Consider the following 16080-nt stretch of genomic DNA (forward strand, 5'->3'; position numbering starts at 1 on the left):
GTCTCCTTAATATTTGATAAAAATACACTTGTTATTAGTGTAAATGTACTAGAAACAAGTGAAATTACCAGTGCAGTAACATCATTTTATAAACTTCGATTTCTTGAAATAAGAAAAATGTGTAGATCTATACTGTATTAATCTTAAAATAAGCTTTAAACACTTATTCTAAGCTGCAAAACAATTAGTTAAATGTTAAAATAGGCCTGAAACACTCATATTAAAGAATAAATGGCTTTTATTGTTGCTTAGAATAAGATGAAAATATCTATTCTAAGCATCAAGTCAAGGCAAACATTCTTAAAACATTTTTTATATAATCATGGGGGAAAAAAGTACTGGAACAGAGCATGAAGTGCCAATCTTTATTTGCACATTAAGTTGAGTGTCAAGCAGGGAGATAACAGGTTCGATTTTTAATTGCACTTGGTATGACCAAGCCAGGGATTGAACCCACAACCTCCCAGTGTGAGGGTAGACACTCTACGACTAGACCACTGAGCTGGTACTATATTTAATGGAAACTTAGGGGGAAAATGAGCCTAGTAAATATAACAAAACCACAAACTGATGATTTTTACAAGAAAAAAATGATTAAAATAAAGTGCTATACTGCACTTTTGTTTGATTGTTTTCACACTTGTATTTTTTCCATTTATCTTATTACTAGATTATGCAAAATCTTAAAATATGAAATTTCAATTTATAAAACCCCAGTGCAGGGCTTTTGAGGTTGGTTAGTCATCTTACAATGTGGAAAATGTTTGTTTTAAACCTCACAGTACTTAAAACTGTCTCTTAACACTCTTAAGACTAAGACTGCTTGATCAAATAAGACAATTAAGTAATAAGTATCTTAATATAAGCAGAATGATCTTGTCTGACAATCTTATTTGAATATTATTATTTTTTCAATTCAATATAAGCAAATTTAGGTAAAATTTGAGAAATCATATCTTACTTAAGATTTCGTTTTTTTACAGTGTGTACCAGTTTCTGCTGACTGAATTTATCTTTTACAGAACCTGATTATCTACCACGACCAAAAAGAGCTTTTGACCAAAATGTGTGTTTTCTTTTTTTCTAGATGCAGATACTTGACAAGTTTCCAATTGAGGGCGGCCAAAAAGACCCAAAGAAGAGGATAATCCCCTTTCTCCCAGGTAATAGCTTGCTCTCTGTACAGACTCCCATATTAATAATGTATGCGCAGTGCGTCAATGTGAGCCAGGCACCAATGTCAGTTTGCTCTGCACATGTGTAGGTACGAATTACTGCTGACAAGATGCTGCCCATGACTTAATAATCTCCCATGTGTTTGTAGCCCTACAATATCTTGAGCATTCATCTTTTTAAGGCTCGCTTCCCAAACGTTTGGTTATGCATGCTTGGATTATTTAATCACATGGATTGGTGTGTCTGTGCTGTACACATCCTCGCATTGATCCAAGGCATGCCACACATGCTTGTCTCCTCTGTTGTAGTCACCACCTGACATTCAGGCTCATGCCAACCCACATGAGAGTAGCAGTGATCAATAGTGCTGTTTGTGGCTCAGCGTCGTGGGCAGAAAAGTTCAGTGGCTCTGCTAATCACGTTGATGTATTGCGTTGCGTGCATCTCGCATGCTACTACCGTAAAATGAAATTAGCTGTAAAATTAAACACACGACGATAAGAATTACATCCACTGTATATTTAAATACAAAACATGCTTCGTTTTTAAAACATCGCTAGCCCAGTGCTAATTCTGAAAGCGAAGGGAGGATCCCATTCAAATGCTAACAGGAAGTTAGCATAGACTTCGGGAGTGCTTTTCCTTCAAATAACGAATATTCACACATAAATGCTGTGGGAACACATACCCACATGTACGATAACACTACACAAAGGCACAAATTCAACCCAATGTGTGAAAAACTAGTTATTTTTAATAGAATGCAATCGGAGTACAGACCAATAACTTTCATCTGTACTCATTTTAAGTGTGTACACCACGGATGCACGGCACAACACTGCCCCCAAGAGGCCAAAACGCACACGAACAGTCAGTATTTGTCCTTACTGTTTTTTAAAAAAAATGCTTTTATGCTTTGAAAATATATTTTTTAAATAAACGGCAGAGTAATCGGAAATTGATATTTTTTTGTGCCCAAATCAGAAAATGCATATAAAAGATCATCATGTTGGTTTTCTTTACCTCTCAGGGAATTAAAATGATTGTGCCTGTGTGTTTTAATAAACACTCGTTTTAAAGCCTGCAGTCAAGACCCAGCGTTGACTAAATTATTTTCATCTCTCCTCAAACTCTCCTCCTCCTTCAAGAGATTCTGTCTCTGTATAAATAAAACCTACAACCTCTTGAACTCAGGCATGGCAGCAAATACATTGGTACCAATGTGAGCATAATTGGTTCCATGACATGGTTTAGATCAATTAAACAGCATTTTGAATAATTAGTTCCTTAGCACAAACTGTGGCCATCGTGAAATCTTTAAGAACTGTTTAGCTTAACATTGTGTTTACATGGGACTGAATATTGCTGTGACCATGGCGGCTCACAGCCAACCCTTGCTGACATCTCCTGGTGGGCCTGAGTTTTACATGCACTTGAAAACGTCCACTCAGCCAAGCCTGATTTCATTTGCTGTATTTTTTGAGCAAGTGGTTGATTGTTTATCTGAACTTTTCTCTTTTCTCGGTTAAAATGCTGATCTTTCCTAAACGTGCTCTCATGCAGGTAAAATTCTCTTCCGAAGGAGTCATGTGCGAGACGTGGCCATGAAACGACTGCGCTTCATTGACGACTACTGCAGGGTAAAGAAACCTTATTGTAAACATCCTTCACTTCCTCATCTGACACTGGGGAGTATCAACAGTCTGCGTGAGGTTAAAGTTCATGGCCCTGTTGTCCTTTCACATGCTTCAGACATAGGATATGTGGTTTGGATACAGTTATTAGTCATGGGTAATGTTTCGAAAATGCACTGAGCTTTAACATTTTATGTTGTCCTCGGATCTTGAAGTATAAGATTCATTTATGTAAACAACTGTTCAAATTTGCATGTTTTAAACGTTTAGACTGGATTTACACTGTGGGTCCAACTGCCTAAGTACGATGTAATGTACATTGCACACATCCTCATTTTTTATGGAGGATCAAAACTGCCAAAATAAACAAATAAATGGTTAAATAAATAAATGAATGAATAAAAATGAAAATAAAAATGGATATAAAAAATATAATTACAAAATTAAATGCAAAAATAAATATAAATGTAAATAAAAACAACAAAAACAATATACATCCCTAAATAAACAAATACAAATATAAATGTCAAAATAAATACAAAAATAAATATATAAATAGAATTAATCAATATCAATCAATAAATAAAAATGCTCTGCTCTCACATTTATTTATTTCATGCTGCAGATGCTCTGTCAGGTCAAAATGTTATTCAAATGAGGGGGTGGTCCTAATTTAGGCGTGTCTTGGGTTGGGCTTATTTATTGATTGATATTAATTCTATTTATATATTTATTTTTGCATTTATTTCAACATTTATTTTTATATTTAATTTTATTTTTTGAATCTTGTTTTTCATTTTGTATTTATTTTTTACTTATATATATATATATATATATATATATATATATATATATATTTATGTTTTGTATTTAATTTTTATATCCGTTTTTCTTTTCACTTTTATGCATTTATTTATTTAGTCATTTATTTATTTTTAATTGTGGCAGTTTTGGTCCTCCATAATTTTTACCTTCTATTAACAAGTGACACTTATCCAAAATGGTTGTGTTTACACTGACAGAACATATGAAACAACTCCACAAGCGTCAACAACACAGAAGTAATCAATAAAGCATGAATGACACAAATACTAATTTCCATACCAATTATTTGGCCTTGGCTGACTATATTCAATCATGTATCCTTCATTGTTATCAGGTCAACCAGGGCACGTGATTGCCATGAATGTCCAGTGAGAGTTTTAAAGTGTCAAAACATTTACCACAGCAGTCACGCTGCAGATGAGAACCCTTAGAGTAAAATGATGTAAGGGCAACTAAACCTGACAAAGACGTATCGAGCAGTATTTATTTCCCGGTGTCGCTTTCTACAACTTTTCTCAAGCCAAGCCATGTCTTTCATTTATCTACAATCACTGTGGCATACCTGCTCATAAAGCTTCATGTTTAGGGGCATATACGAACATATTAACAGGCTCTTTTGCATGTTTTGGTACAAGAGAGAGATTTGCAGTTTCACCCCAACTTTGAAGTTGAGCCTAGTGGAGCCTCCTTCGATTCAGCCAGCTCCACAAAAACTTCACATGAAAAGTGTGAGCACTTCATCAGAATGTGGTGGGCTGGGAAGAAACGTACGGGCATCTGTCGTGCACCTTTGAGATGCCCCATGCCCCCTGCTGCCCCTCACAGATACCGTACTGTGAGAAAACAAAAGCGAAACTTGAATAGAGAGAAAAAAAAAAAGTCCAAAACCCCACAGTGCATGATGTTTCGGGCAAACCGGGCTGCCGTGGCCATGACCACTGGTGTCATAGCACTAAAAATATAGAATTAGATTTACAATGGGTTTGATGTATTTTTCCATTCTCTTTTCTTTTATCTTGCTGCCATAATGCATTTCTAAATGGTGCCACTTGAGAGCAGAAAATCGAAATTGTGTCACTTACACCATACAGTGTAAATCCAGCTTTAGGATTGGAATCGGACATCTTCAGATCGGAATTAGTCTTCTTCTGCCAACGCGAACACAATGTAAAAACACAGATCATTTATATGATACTGACAATATAGACAGCTACTATTGAGTAAGAAAAAAAATCATATTTCCCAGGGCATTATAGTCAACACAAGATACAGTAATAACTCGATAAATGAGATGAGTAGGGCTGCAAGAACCAATTGTTTTGCTAATCTGCTAATTATTCTGTTGATTATTTTGTTGATTAATTGGATTAAAAAACATGCTTTAATTGTAATTCAGAAACATGACATGATTTCAAAGTGACATAAATTATGATTCTGTTATTGGCTTGGTTTGTAACATGTACTCGAAATAGGCAAAAATGTTGATCATTGTTTTCCAATGCAAAAACATGCAAATGTTTTATTTTGCTTTTGCTTTTATGGGGGACTACAGAAATCGGATAAAATTTAGTGTGAACCTAAAATTTGCAGTATTTTTACAATTTTACATCAAAAAGCTATCCAAATCATTCATTGATTATCAAAAATAATTATTGATAAAGTTGAAAATTCAGATGCATTTCATATAAAAGCAAGTTTAGTATTATTAGTTACATCCTTACTCATACCTAAATAACCTGAAGCACTATTATGTTTAAAGTTGCTATAGTGAGACAGTTTTTATTTTATTTTTTTATCCACCCAGTACTGACGTGTCACACTGTTTATTTCCTACATCCTGTTGACAAGGCAAACAACAGAGAGGAAGAGTAATTACCCAGTGTTCTCAAAGCATCTGCTCTCTGGAGATTGTGGGATGCTGAGTCCATCCAGCCTTGGGTACACGCTGAGATACTCACTCTTTAGTCAAAACCACAAGCCTCTTTTAATACTATAGCACACTATGACTGTAATAGGAATGTTACTCAGATTTCAACACAATCCAACATTCAGCATACAGTTTGTTGCTTACCTTAGCTTTAATCTACAAAACTGTAAGCATGTCCTGTATCTTTGTTGAAGCGCCAGACCATTAAATATGGATGGTTACTGTGAAATATGATCTCCTATTGTGGTTTGGCTTTGCCAGGGAACATGCAGCAAGATATCAGTGGCAAATGAGTAAATTGATTATGAACAAAGTTTCGTTTTTGGGTTTTTTCTTCCGGAAAACTTTTGACAGTCAATGAACTATTTTTCAAGGGAACTAAATCCAAGATGTCAAAACTTACGTGTAGATTTATTTGACTTTATAAAATAAGGATTGTTGGGGCTGATCAGTGAGTAGAAAAAAGAAAAAAAAGATCTTAAGTTTGCCATGCTCCAATGTAGTAAAGAAATAATAAATTAAATAAGAAATTAATTAACTAATGTCTTAATTTAGGAGCAGTGCCTGATCTTGATTAACAATATAGCTACGTTCAAAACATACTGTAAATCAATTTTCAACTGCTGTAAATCCTTAAATTGGAACTTTTTCAAAATCATTTCAATAAAGAACCTGCGGCTTTATGAGCCCCAACTGCAGGGCAGTATGACGTGAAGTAGGATGCTAACATTGTATAATAATCATATTAATGATGTGCATGAGATCTTTATTTGTTTAACAAAGATCATTTACACAACTTTAAAATTGTAAACGATGCAACAGAATTATCAAAGTTAAGCTCTCTAAAATGTTTGACCAGTCACGACTGCTTTGGTGGCTTCCCATAATAGTTTTGCAGCGTACAGTAATCCAAAACTCCAATACCAATAACCTGGCAACTGTCCATAGGCTTTGCCCAACAAATGCCCCAAAAATACCGATAAATGGATATGTGAGAAACACTGCAGCTGAAATGTCATATTTCACAGATGGCCAATCTCAAAATTAACAGAAAATGCAAAATATATACCGATCCAAGATAGCCGATCAAATTGGCGAAGAGTCCATCCATCCATTTTCATCTATTTTGCTGGAGCCTATCCCAGCTGCCTTCGGGCACTAAATGGGGTACACCCTGAACTGGTTGCCAGCCAATTGCAGGACACACAGAGATGAACACCTGCCATGCATGTCTTTGGAATGTGGGAGGAAACTGGAATACCCGGAGAAAACCCACGCAGGCACGGGGAGAACATGCAAACTCCACCCAAGGAAGGCCAAAGCCCGGACTCGATCTCACGTCCTCTGCACTGGGAGGCGGACGTGCTAACTAGTCATCCACCGTGCCTGGTGGAGAGTCATATATTTAAAATGTGCATATCTTCTTTATCTGATGCTTTTTAACTCATTCACTCCCGGCTGTTTTTACGTGATTTTGACTGATTTTGCAAAACCCACAGAATATTGTGTTCTATTGCTATAAAAACATGGAACCTACCAAAAGAAAGTCTCTTCTTTTATCAGGAAAAAAGTACATTTAAAATTGTGAGTAAATTAGCTTTTTTTCCAACATGGCCCTGGTTGATCTATTTTGCTCTGCTGCCACCTGCTGGCCGTTTGTGTAATAACTATAATTTCTTCAACCGTTCTTGAGAGGCTGCATCAAAGCCTTTTGGATGGTCTAGCATAAACACACACACAAAAAACGTATAAATATGTCTTTGAGATACTTAAAGCATTTAAAATAGAACATATTTATACGTTTTTAGGAGCAAATTAGTTGACTTAAATCTACAAAGTATTTTGAAAAATCGACTTGCTGATGTGGGTAGCCATTTTTAGATCTTTTCAATCTCACGTGAATGTGAATATCAGCCCTTCCTGGCTGCTTTATTTACTAACTAAATCCAGACAGAGTTAATAAATATTGAGCAACAACAAGCTGCACATTGGTCAGATCCAGTTATGGAGCCAGCTAATGGCGGATGTGAGACTCTTCTGACTTGCAGTGGCTTTTTTCAGCGTTCAAGTTGGTATTTGCTTATATTGACTGCGGAGTGCTCAGCCTACAGTCAAAAACACAAAGTCAAGACCCCCACCACAACAATTGGTAATACTATGCATTACAGTAACAAGCCTTTACTCAGTACCCAAGAAGTACAGTAGCTCTCACTTTTAAAAGTATTGGTGAACCTCATGGCCAAGCAAGAGCAGCTTGATTATTTGTGTTTAATTCGATTCAGTAATTTCATGTTTGATGTGCCAACTTTCAGACAGATCACCTCATATTGTGTTTGTATGTCATTAAGATACTTCTAATGTACTTGAATGCAGTTGAATAAACTCCATTGCTTATTGTAATCCTTCTCTGTTTAGGCACTTGTGCGACTCCCCCCTCAAATCTCACAGAGTGAAGAGGTGCTGCGCTTCTTTGAGACAAAAGCTGAGGACCTCAACCCCCCCGTCGAGTGAGTGTTTCATACTGTGAATATATGCAAACATTACATAGACGCTCTTATGTAAGTTTCAGATGTTGTTTAGAGTGTTTGTGTGGTGGTACAGCTGACCCGAACATCATGCCAACTTGACACGACGCGTCTTTGGGGATCTTGGGGCTTGGCTTAATCTCAGTTTTTTGGGTGCTTGACAATGGATAAATGAGTATCCTCCTATCTAATCCTTGACAGTTGTGCTAATATTAATTTTAATCATAGAAAGGATTTAATTAACCCCCCTAAATACAAAATTTGAGTGACAGCCTTTTTGTTTCTCAGTATGCCAGTGAGGTCCTCTCAACAATTTAAAATAACATGACCAAAAATGTCAACTAGCTGTCAATACAGCGCTGTTGTACATCATACTAATACCATAATAGTACATGAACATATTTAGTGGAGGGCGAGTAACAATACCAGTTGTCAGCATTGGGATGATACCAGCTTTTTATTTTAAGTTTTGCCTTTTGTCCATTACCGTGTCAGCGTCACTCCACAGATTTGTTACAAGCTCATTTAATGATGTGTAAAGCAAGAGGGAGAAGCGTTGAGGGATATGAAAGTGTACGACATTTATAATAGCTGGAGATCGACCCTTTGGGTAGCTTTTAATTGGTCACTCGCTCCTCTCCCAACTCGAATGCCAGTATCACACTGCTCATTTAAAAAATGTTCCTGTATGCACTCCAGGCTATCTAGCCAAGTATTCTTGTTAAACCTCAGCTTGTGTCTTATTGGCCTTTTTGACCCCCCCCCAAAAAGCGTAATGGATATTCTCTCCTACTCCCTTGTTATTCCCTGTATGTTAACACATTTATGAGACGAAACCAAAAATTTGAGAAATTCTCATAAAATCTGTTTAACTTTAATTCCCGTGTGCGCTCAACATTTCAAGGTGAGTTCACCTTTTCTAAATTATTTCCAAATTTGAGCTCGTTGGCTTGCCTTCTTCTTTCTGTAGACTAAAATTGCTCAGCATGCACAAAAATCACGACGTGTCTGTTTTGGCCGGTGGGCTAATACATTTGTAAAGCGCTGCAGCTTCATACTCAATTATATTTAATTGATGTCACGTCTCAAGGTTACAAACACTGCCAGCAATCTATCTTTGATCAACAGCTTCCTCTTCCTTACTGTCCATGCAATGTTTATTATTATTATTATTATTTATTTTTTATCTCTGTTCCGCTTTCATCTCATGAATCCTTTTTTCCTGCACCTCTATAAATAAAATCCCCTCACTGCTCCTGAAGTGTCCTGTTTATGCTAGTGTAATTTGGTGCGTAAGGAAATTGCATTGATCATGTCAGGAGTTGTGCGAGATGAAGCCTCATATTTGGAGCATCAATAATGCGTGCATACGCTTACCTCGCAATGTCATTTGTCCGACAGACACGCAGTTGTTGATTCAAGGCACAGGTGATTGTTATTCAACTGAAATTGATTACCTAGGCTTTTAGTATCTGTGCTCAGGACTAGGGTCCGACCGATATGCATTTTTTTGGGCCGATGCCGATACCGATTTTTGGCAGAAAAAAAATACAGATTGCTGATTAAGCTGCCGATTATTTATGCTTAAAATTAATTTAATGCATCCATGGTGTACACATGTAAAGTGAGTACAGAAGAACATTGCAATTGAATTCTATTTAAATAACTTGTTTTTTACACATTGGGAAGGATCTGTGCCTTAATGTAGTGTTATCTTACCTGTGGATATGTGTTCCCACAGCATTTGTGCATGAATATTCGTTATTTGAAGGAAGAACACTCCCGAAGTCTATGCTAAATTCCTGTTAGCATTTGAATGGGATCCATCCTTTGCTTTTAGCATTAGAGCTAGCCTAGCAAAGTTTTTAAAACGAAGAATGTTTTGTGTTTAAATATACCTTGGATGTAATTCTTAACTCCAACTGGGGTGTCATCAAACATATTAAAGGACGCTTAGGGACAACAGAATAACCAGAATAACATATGCTACACACTTGCTAGTTGCTAATTAATCAATCAATGAAACTTTAATGCTACGCAAACAAAATAGTGCACTCAGGGTACTTTCACAGCATCAGAATCTTCGGTGTTCTTGGATGATAATGTAAAGGGGAAAATAATCGGCCATTTAGCCCAATTGGCCAATTGTTTTGGCCGATTTTTGAAGGGCAATTATCGGCCAATTATAGTCAGTGGCCGATTAATCGGTCAGGCCCTTATAGGATCACTGAAGGGATCATAGTAGTTCATGTAAATTGACTTTATGGGATTAATTTCTTGGTAACTTTGGGGTTGCTTTTATGTCAGCGCTCAAGAGAAATAGTGACATGATATCTTCAAATATTGTCCAGTGTCTAAAGAATGAATAAATGCCTTTGCATAACACGAGTAATGAGCCAAACTCATACTGTATTTGCTTGTTTTCACCTTTGTACTAATTCTTAGCCCATGTATGGAGTTCAACACAAGGGGGACTTTTTTCATTTTTTTTCATGTGTTTGCTGGTGTACAGTATACATTAGAGAAGAGCATATATGTCTGCTATTAATATTTGTTTAATGTTGTTTGAGAAAGTCAATCAGCAACTCACACACTGTGAGACATTCAGAGACTCGCTGAACACATTGCTTTCCATGTTCCCCGGCGGAGTGGCTGTGAATTCAAAGTAGTATTTTGCACTTAACACGACCAAGTCAGCTGCCGGTCTAACAACTATAGAACCTCTTTGTCTTTCTCTGTATTGCACAGAGATGCCATTAGTTTGATGAGTAGAAATACACCAGTGATTTGGCTATTTACTACTAGTTTTTCATGAGTCATGCGCCAGTGGACTCAACCTCAGGCAAGGCTATATTGAACGTGCTACTTTCAATATCTACCCTTAATGCATCTGCAAAATTATTATAAGTCATCTGGGAATGTGTGTGATTCAAAGTGTGCATGCGTATTTTAATAGTTTCTGCTAGCAGGTGTCCCAAGTTCTATGAGAGAAGATTTTTTTTTAAACCTGAGAAGGATGGCTAACAATTGAGTAATATTAACCCATCATACTGTACCTTGGTGGTGTTTGTGTTGAATTTTTATTCATACAAGGACATCTGTGTTTTCATCAATGTTATTGTTAAAAATGTATTTTTGTAAATCTTTTTTGGATATATTTTTTATGCATTGCAATGTAATGTGTAACACCACTCAAGAAAACACACAACACAGAGAATAAAGAATAATGGACTGAAATTGTAAATACAAATGCGAAAATACAAAGTGCAGTTGTCTATACAGTTGTGCTTATGGTGAGAAAAAAGCATAATGGCCGTAAAATCCAAAATACTGTGGCAATTGTTTTGATATTTTCAAAGATCCAAACTGACACAAGCAAAAGAGCATTTTTAGTGTCATTAAGCGACATTTAGCTTTTGTACATGTGCAGTTGGGCTCATGAGTTTGCATGCAACAACAAAATGTTTAGGTTAATATGTTTTTTTTTCCATTGGGATATACTATTTAGCAAACGTATTATGGTGTTGATATGAAGCAAGTCCAAATATACAAAGTATACGGGGTAAGAATACAGTATACGTTTTTTTTTTTTACTTCTTCCTACTGCCCAATGATGTCCGTTTAAAGGTTTATCTTCTTTTAAATGTTTTAGTTTGACCTTATATTCCAATTTTTTTGCTTTGTGTTTTTATGTTCAATAAACACAAACACAAAATGAGGAAATTAATTTTACCTATTTGGTCCTCTATTTATCACTGCAAAACTCAATTTGCTGTCTTTGTGCTCAGGCCAAAAGCATTGTCTAATATAAACATGACGACTTCTGCACCATCTTGTGGCATCTTGGTCTCAAGGAACTATGTTGATGTGAGTTGAAGAGCTTCATGTAGTGATTTGCCACCATCTTGCGGCATCTTTGCACAAGGAGCTATGTGCAAAGTGAGTTGAGCAAAGAGAAAAGACGTGTTGCTAAATGTTAATTTCTTCATGAATATTAGCTTTTAGCTTGTCAGGGTGAAGGGATGTAAAATTTGGTGGACTTCAACAGTTGTGCTGAAAAAACATACTTAACTGTGCTTACAAAAGCAGCTCTTGTTCAAACTATTTTGGACATACACATACGGGCAATTATTAGGGGTGGGAATCTTTGACTGTCTCATGATTCGATTCCGATTCGATTCAGAATAGATTTTCGATTCAGAACGATGTTTGATTCAAAATGATTTGGTTGACAATGATTTTTGCTTCAATTTAGAGATGTGCAAAGAATCGTCATGATCTACTCGCTAATGCTAATTAGCGCACTACTCATGGCACTATTATGATTCAAAAGAACGGCTATTCATACAAAACTCTTCAATAATGTTTACAGAGAAGCATCTTAACATTACTCACCGGCATATGCTCTTCATACGCTGCAAAAAACAACTTGTGTTAAATTGAGTACCTTGATCGTGACTATTTCCTTCTACTCTCTAATGTGGCTACAACTTAACAGTGTATTAGAACGTGCGGAACCACACTGCCCCTATGTTGCCAATTTGTGTACAACATGAACAGCGCTCCCAATAAAGGCACACACAAACAAGGGCAAGACGGTATAAAATAATTTAAATAAAATCGATTTTGGGACAGTTAAAATCGATTTTGAATTATACTAAATGAGAATCGTGATTCTTATGAGAATATTTTTTGGGGCACACCCCTAGCAAGTATGTTTACTTTATCCACTTTGAAATAATTCACACATGATGAAACATGGCCTTGGTTTATTTAATTTAAGAACCTCACACGCTCCAATCTGATGCTGGTATCAGCTGACTGTACTGTATACCACTACATTTCCTTTTATTTAATGAGGCCTCATGTTGACAAGTTTGGGGGTGGGGGGTGGGACTCGTGCCAGCATTTGTTAATTATAAAACAGTTGAGTGTCATCAAATTCTTGAGATTTTCAGTTAATTAATGAAGCGAAACGGAAACACAACAGTGTGGGAACGTGCTGGTAACTACACGACTGTGGCAAAACATCTCATTTTCTTGAGTTGTTGTCGACTCCTTCAGAAATATGAAATATTGCTGATTAATTGTATGTGAATGACAGACAGACATTTTGGTGTAAGCATGCTGTCTCTATTTTACACAGAATCCTCAGGCACATTTTTCTTCTGTACTCCTTCTCTTCTCACAATTATGTCTCTCGGCCCCTGACATTTCTCCTCCTCTTTTTCAGTCTTGTTACTTTCATCTCCCTTGTTCTTCATCTGTCTGTTGCTCTCCATCTGCTGTAAGTAGCGGAGAAGCGACAGACCGTCTCAACCTTAATGGATAAGCTGTTTCATTCCTCATGCTGCAAGGGATCGATAGCACTCACTTGAGGGACTGTAGCACAACATACGAGGAATGTCCAGCATGGCACTGACGCGGTTAAACACTTTAAAGCATGTGGTCAGCAGAGCTTGAGACCAGTGGGAGGTGTTTTTGTGCCTACGTTTGGAAGTGTGTGCACTCACGTGAAAGCATTTATTGACCCATCTCAATCACAGCAGTTGTAGCTTCATGCCGTTACAATGATTTCGTTTTGTTTGATACTCAACGAGAAAGAGATCTGAACTGCCTTAGTGGAGTGGCTGCAGATTGTTTGCCTAATGACTATTTTTGGCCCCTAGAGGGCAGCGATGACTCTCTTTTGACAAGATCGGGTGGGCGTCAGTAGAGGTGGAGCTAGAGCGTCGAGCAGGAGATGAGAATGGAAGACAAAGGAAAAATGGCGGCCGGTCGTGAGGAGCTCACGCCCGAGCTGTTTTTTTCAAAGACCAAAAGCATCGCTGAAAGAGCACATTGTTGACGACGATGATCATCATCGATGATGAAGATGAGGGTGGTGACTCCGTGGTTGGGAAGCATTGACGCGGCAGTAGAAGACGTTAGATGGAGCTAGATGGAGGAGGGAACGGGCAATGGCGAGCGTTTGCAAGCAGCTCTACACTTACAAGACGAAAGGCATCGACCAACGCTAAAATAGTACATTGATGACGACGATGATCATCATCGATGATGATGAAGGTGAATCCGAGCTTGACGGCGAAATTGGAACCGCTGACGCGGCGGCTATGACGGTGTCGTAACGCGGAGCATAACCGAGCACGCACAGGCGGACGTTCGATCGGACGACGGAGAGTGCCCCGAGTCCAATGCATATTCATCGGAGGAAGTGTGTACAGTCTGCTACTTGCATTTTATTCCCCGGAAAAAAAGGCCATCAAGAAAGTGTAACGTTTGCACGCAAAACGGACCAATGCGAAAGTGAAAGTAAACTGTTGTGCGAGTCCTGGCGTCTCCTTGCACGCAGGAGAGCGTTACAAAAGGAAAAACTGTATTTGAAACATCCACATAATTGTAAGTAGTACCACAGTTGCACACTTTTGTAAATGGTTTGCGAAATTGTTTTGTCAAATTGTTACACTGTTGAATGGAAATAAACGTATTTTGCAATCAAAAAACACTTTTTCATTGTTGGTGAAAGTGTTTTACAGAAGTAAAGCACTATTTAGGTGTTTGTGGCATCATTCATGGACAAAAAGAAGTGTACAATTCACTAGAGTGCATGAAACTAACCATTTTCTATTGTTGATTACTGAAGAACGGAATAAGGTAGAAACAAACTTTTTTTTTCTGATGAAATCTGAGAGTCCAGTCTTTCATTTGGTAGTATGTGCGTTTCCATAGTCCAAACACAACATTTTCTGTGGACCTTGAAAGATCACTCAAAATGCTTAAATCGGCTGGCAGTGGGGACAACCCGTTTCTGAAAACGTCTGGCAGTGAAAGAGTTAAGCTTGTGTCCATTGGTCAGAAATGGGGTGCAAGCATGACCACCCCACCATCGCTGAATCCAACTGTTATATATGTATATGTATATATGTATATGTATATATGTGAAGTGAAAGAGTTATTTTAGCGGTGTCAGGCGATAAAATTTTGGATCGTAATTAATCGCATGACTTCAGTAGTTAACTCACGATTTAATTAATTTTTTTATATCTGTTCTAAATGTACAATAAAAAAATGTTTTCTCTCTTGTTAAAAGTATAAAAGTGGGAAAAAAATGTTAAACTAATAGAAATGTGGCTGCATCTTTTAGTCATTGATACAGTAATTTCAGTTAAAATTAAAAAAATGTACTGTACTGTAAAAAAGCGGCTCGACACTGAGTCCATCCCGGATGACCGAGCTTCTCACCCTATCTCTAAGGGAAAGCCCGGATACCCTGCAGAGGAAACTAATTTCGGCCGCTTGTATCCGGGATCTTGTTCTTTCGGTCCCACAGCTCGTGACCATAGGTGAGGGTAGGAACGTAGATCGACCAGCTCAGCTCCTTCTTTACCACAACGGACCGATACAGAGTCAGCATCACTGCAGACGCTGCACCGATCCGCCTGTCGATCTCCCGCTCCAACCTACCCTCACTCGTGAACAAGACCCCAAGATACTTGAACTCCTCCACTTGGGGCAGGATCTCATCCCCGACTTGGAGAGGGCACTCCACCCTTTTCCGACTGAGGACCATGGTCTTGGATTTGGAGGTGCTGATTTTGCTGATGCGCCTAGAAATTCTGTCCATAAAAGTTATGAACAGAATCGGTGACAAAGGGCAACCCTGGCGGAGTACAACCCTCACTGGAAACAAATTCGACTTACTGCCGGCAATGTGGACCAAACTCTGACATCGGTCATACAGGGACCGAATAGCCCGTATCAGGGGGCTCGATACCCCTTATTCCCGAAGCACCCCTCACAGGACTCCCCGAGGGACACGGTCAAACGCCTTCTCCAAGTCCACAAAGCACATGTGGACTGGTTAGGCGAACTCCCATGCACCCGCGAGGACCCTGCCGAGGGTGTAGAGCTGGTCAACTGTTCCACGGCCGGGACGAAAACCACACTGCTCCTCCTGAATCCGAGATTCGACTTCCCGATGGACCCTCCTCTC

At 38.1% G+C, this 16080-nt stretch overlaps 1 protein-coding gene across 7 annotated transcripts in view; it reads left to right on the forward strand.

The window, feature by feature from the left end:
• sh3pxd2aa (SH3 and PX domains 2Aa) overlaps positions 1–16080 on the forward strand; it is a 118339-nt gene that overhangs the window by 44008 nt on the left and 58251 nt on the right. For all 7 annotated transcript variants that reach the window (XM_077570918.1, XM_077570919.1, XM_077570922.1 and 4 more), the window contains exons 3-5: positions 1088–1163; positions 2740–2816; positions 7978–8069. In XM_077570918.1, the coding sequence (XP_077427044.1) occupies positions 1088–1163; positions 2740–2816; positions 7978–8069 (245 nt within the window). The remainder of the gene's footprint in view (positions 1–1087; positions 1164–2739; positions 2817–7977; positions 8070–16080) is intronic.

The sequence above is a fragment of the Vanacampus margaritifer genome, chromosome 7 (assembly GCF_051991255.1).
Source record: "Vanacampus margaritifer isolate UIUO_Vmar chromosome 7, RoL_Vmar_1.0, whole genome shotgun sequence".
NCBI lineage: Eukaryota > Metazoa > Chordata > Actinopteri > Syngnathiformes > Syngnathidae > Vanacampus > Vanacampus margaritifer.